Raw genomic sequence first — 4,613 nt, forward strand, 5'->3', positions numbered from 1 at the left:
ATGTATTGTGTTATCATTCTGTTTCTCAGACGAGTGAAACCTGTAGCCAATGTCTTGTGTTGAAAACTTTTGATTGTTTTGTTCTTTTACATTGAATATATTATAATCAATATAAGTTTCACAAGTCTTGATCTTTGTTTTTTTTTTGGTTTATTTTCTTTATGTATTCTTGGATGAAATGATTTAATAATTTTCAGGAGTTGAAGCTTATCAGGTTTGTAACTCTAATTTGTAACTTTGTATTCATTCACAAGTTTTCTATTCTTTTACAATAGCTTGGAATTTTAAAGGAGATATTAATTTGTAACTATGTATTTATTCACAAGCTCTGTATTCTTTTACAATAGCATGGAATTTGGAAGGAGACATTAAATTTGTAACTCTCAAACAATATCATCCAATCAACATAACACAGAAAAAAAATAAAATAAAAAAATATAGCAAAAGCTCAATACATGGAAAATAACTGGAGGAGGCACAAAGCATAGGGTTGGCAATGTTTCAAACACCTTGAACGAAGCATATAAGGGATTTCTTGTCGCTATGATTCGAACACTACAAATAAATTGCCATATAGTGACAGTGTAAAATACGTTGGTAAAAGTCAAAAATCTGTTGGTAAAGGTCCCAAAACCCTATACCGACAGTAAAAATAGCTATTCCAACACTTATTTTACCGTAGGTAAAAGCCTTGTAGGTATAGACCTATACCAACGGATATAGCGTTTGTTGGAATAGATTTATTAGTTTTACCAACGGAATATGATTGTAACTATTGGTTATACTGTTGAGATAGCACCGTCAAATTACTTATCCTATACCAACAATAAAAACACTTATTCCAACAATTTTTTTACAATTAGTAAAAGTCTTGTGCACATACATCTATACCAACGGTTATAGCTTCTATTGGAAAAAGTTCATGGGATTTACCAACGGAATATAACTGTAACTATTAATCTCACCGTTGATAAAGTATCTCATATTTATTTATCTTATACCAATGATAAAATGTATATTCCAACATTTTTTACCGTCAATAAAAATCTCATAAGCATAGACCTATACCAACGGTTACAATATTTGTTGGAATAAATCCATTTGATTTATCAATGACCACAACATCCGTTGCTATAGATGTATATTCAAAAAGACATGTTTAGCTTTAGCAACGACTATACCGTCGGTAAAAATTTTTATAGTAATAATTAATTTGTCAATAAAACTATTATTGTTACCCCTGGAAATATATTATGAATAGTTTAATAACTCATACACAATTAAATTAATTTACAATAAATTAAAACAATCAATGCCATTAAAAAAACACAAAAATATTTCACTAAAAATAAAAAAGAAACTATTACATCACCACAAACATATATTTATAAGGTATATGTCCAAAAATAAACCACCATTCAATCTTGACAACCAAGAGTTCTTCCCTCAATTTCAAATCTAACACAAAAATAAACTACTTTCATTTAATGTCTAACAACCCAATAAAGCAACAAGAATTTTCCCAAGTAGAACCGATGTCATCTTCTAAACGGCATCACCTACAAGAACCATTTTAAAAAAAATTACAATTAATAAGATGTATGTAACAATAAAATACTAATATAAAAACTTAAAATAAGTTGAATAATATAAAAAAACTATAAGTAAAATAATATACAACATGTCATGCCTTCTTTTCAATTGGAGACAATAAGAGCTTACTTGATGACTTGATTCATGAGAATGATTATTCCCATGCGGCGTTTGTTGAGCACTAGAAGCATCAGGTACCTACAAATTATATAAAATAGAAGTTAAAATTGTTTACACAACAATAGCTAAAAGGATTTGCAAACTAGTAATAACTTGTAAAGATTAAAAACAATGATATATATCAAAGACCATTAAAAAATTACCAACAATAACATCAAAATCCTACAACAAACCAAAATAAAATAATTAAATATGCAACCATCAAAACAAAAAAATTAACAAAAGTTATATATGACAATAAGGGAAAATAAATGTATTTAAAAACAATGATAAATATCAAAGACTATTAAAAAATTACCAACAATACCATCAAAATCCTACAACAAACCAAATTAAAATAATTAAATATACAACAATCAAAATAAAAGATTAAAAAAAATTATATGTGCCAATAAGGAAAAATAAATATATTTAATCCATAGTGTGACTATAGACTAACAACAAATTTGCTACTCTAATATATATATATATAGCTAAATATACATAGTATCACATACCTCTCCATTGACTATGCAAGTCCCAGCATTTAGGACCTCCATGTTCTCATTAGGAAATTGTTTTTGAAATAATGAAATCATAGTAGTTAAAGCTTCCTTCAATCCTTGAACCTCAGCCTTCAAATCTTGTACTTCATTACGATATATGATTTGAGAACATGAAGGACCAGACTTGTACTTGTAACTGTTTCAAATCTTTGAAAAATAAAATATAAAAATGCGATGAATATAATTTTTTTAATTAAGTATATATTCTTAAAAATTAAATGAAGGACATAAAGTCAATGTCACTAGCTCAAGAGCCATGTCTATGTTCGTCATTCAAGATGATTACTTGTGGAGGACATAAATTAAATGAAGGACATCAAAGCTAACTTGCCACCTTATCTTTCTTTTTATTCATATCCATATGGTCAACTTAATTGATTAACATTCATGCTTTTAATTTTTATGAACAAATAACATTTTATAATCTAACAATTTTGTTTACATGATATGTTTCAATCAGCATGACTCATGCTCATTATAACATGTGACTAATTGAAAAAGAAGAGGAAAAACCATGCCAGGTTAAGTAAGTACAGAAGAATTCTCAAGTACTGATAACATGCAGCTGTCTAACTTGCATATACTCTATACTAGTAATTTCTCACATTATAAATAAAAACCAGGATACCTAACTGATGGTCATCAACGCCCCTCTTGAGATCATTCACAGTTGCTACGTGTTCAACAGGAATAACTAAATAATGCCTGTGCAGTATTAAAGAAATCAATAACCCATTCAGTATGACTTTAAGCTTACAAGTTGACAAAATTTCGGCAATAAGCATAATAAAACACTTTTAGCATTAATAGAATGTGATAAACATAAAGTAATTACAGTAGTAAGAATAAGCGAATACTCTACAATGAAGTGCTCCAGTTCTAGTGATGCTACTCCTTGCCCAGTGTTTGAAGTCTAGAAATCAAGTTGGGTATTGAAAATGCCAGTGAATAATTCTAGCTACAAATGCTGAAAAGTTAGGATATTGTACACCTAGCTCAAACAGCCATGGAACTTAGTTTATCAGAAATCCTGGTTAGATTCCTTCATTATCATTATCTGGAAAACCAGATTTGAGTAATGTACTTGAAGAGAATCAACTGATAAATTTTATAAAATAGAATCCCCCAAAATTATATCAGACTAAACATAATCTAGAAAGAAGCCATAAGAAGATCAGAAACTAAATAAGAGAACAAAGATGATACCTGAAGGCGGAGGGGTTGATGTCGGGGAAGGGAACGACCCTCTCGTCCTGATCAAGAACAAAATATCAGCCAAAAATTTTGAGAAGAGAGAAGATGAAAAGGAGAAGAGAGAAAGAGAGATGATCAGACATCATAGAAAAGCCGGGTGGAAGTCGCAGACATCGCGATCTAGCAGAACAAACACAATCCCGCAATGCCCGCCATCGACGGACAATGGTACCTCGTGCTCTTATATTGGAACCGGAACGAAAAGTTTAAGGAATGACGAAAGATGCCCGTCTTCAACGAACTCATCCTCCTCATACTCCTCTTCATACTCACTCCCCTCCTCATGATCATGAACATCAAATTCCCCACCGTCTTCATAGCTCCCCACTGAACTCGCATAGTCACCACTTATTCCACGGCCGCTCATCAACATCAGGTACGCCGCCTCCTGCGCCAATCCCAGGCAAAAAAAAATTCAAGAAATTCAGGAAAAAAACAATGAAATCGAAACCATATGAAGGGATTAAACCTGTTCTTGGAGAGTGCGCGCAAGGGCAAGATCGCCATCCACTTGGCTGAGGTTGGTGAACGGCATGCGGGTTGGCCACGATACGGCTTGGGCAGGATCCCCATCTCCATCGCCAGCGACAGCAGCAGCGTTGGGCGTTAGGGTTCTGATCGGCGAACTTAGCTCTGGTGCTGAGCTCGTTCGAGTTCCCCATCATGAGTGATTGAAAAAAACTTTTGTTTTTGTTTATAATAAAATTTATGAAAAAATATTTATTATTTATATTTTATAAAGTTTTAAGTTTTTATAAAGCTCTCTTATTCATTAAGTATTAATTATTTAAATTTAAATATTATAAAATTAACAATACACCAATTCAATTTAACATAAACATAAAGATTATTTTTTATTTTTGTATGAAATACTTACAATTTCATTAATTTATATAATGAACATTATTTGTTATTATACAAGAGCAAGTAAAACAATTATTCATTAAATATTTATTATTTAAGTTTAAATATTAAACAACTATCAATAAGCCAATTTAATTTAGCATAAAAATTAATTTTATATTTTAACATTATCTTTTA

The 4,613-nt window shown here is 30.7% G+C and overlaps 1 protein-coding gene across 4 annotated transcripts; it reads right to left on the reverse strand.

Annotated features, from left to right (window-relative positions):
- Positions 1 to 1,368: 1,368 nt before the first annotated feature.
- On the reverse strand, positions 1,369 to 3,752 carry LOC120277003 (bifunctional adenosine 5'-phosphosulfate phosphorylase/adenylylsulfatase HINT4-like). Of its 4 annotated transcripts, none has more exons than XR_005541428.1 (5): positions 3,654 to 3,752; positions 3,525 to 3,571; positions 2,271 to 3,023; positions 1,723 to 1,791; positions 1,369 to 1,559 (listed from the first exon to the last, which is right to left on the reverse strand). XR_005541428.1 is itself a non-coding variant. In XM_039283742.1 (5 exons), the coding sequence occupies exons 1-5, from the start codon at positions 3,684 to 3,686 to the stop codon at positions 1,556 to 1,558; spliced, it is 225 nt and encodes a 74-aa protein (XP_039139676.1). In that variant the 5' UTR covers positions 3,687 to 3,752; the 3' UTR covers positions 1,369 to 1,555. The 4 variants fall into 4 exon arrangements, 1 of the variants encoding a protein (XP_039139676.1); XR_005541429.1 differs by having other exon boundaries at positions 2,271 to 2,465; positions 2,947 to 3,571; XM_039283742.1 differs by having other exon boundaries at positions 2,952 to 3,023.
- Positions 3,753 to 4,613: the final 861 nt, after the last annotated feature.

The sequence above is a fragment of the Dioscorea cayenensis genome, chromosome 15, assembly GCF_009730915.1.
Source record: "Dioscorea cayenensis subsp. rotundata cultivar TDr96_F1 chromosome 15, TDr96_F1_v2_PseudoChromosome.rev07_lg8_w22 25.fasta, whole genome shotgun sequence".
NCBI classification, from domain to species: domain Eukaryota; kingdom Viridiplantae; phylum Streptophyta; class Magnoliopsida; order Dioscoreales; family Dioscoreaceae; genus Dioscorea; species Dioscorea cayenensis.

What these genes read in the sequence shown, in the direction of transcription:
- LOC120277003 (XM_039283742.1), bottom strand. Translation starts at nt 3,686, where the DNA reads ATGTCTGCGACTTCCACCCGGCTTTTCTATGAT. An exon ending in ATCAACCCCTCCGCCTTCAG is followed by an intron (nt 3,024 to 3,524) that starts GTATCATCTTTG and finishes AATACTGCACAG; the next exon opens with GCATTATTTAGTTATTCCTG. An exon ending in AGGGGCGTTGATGACCATCA is followed by an intron (nt 1,792 to 2,951) that starts GTTAGGTATCCT and finishes TATAATTTGTAG; the next exon opens with GTACCTGATGCTTCTAGTGC.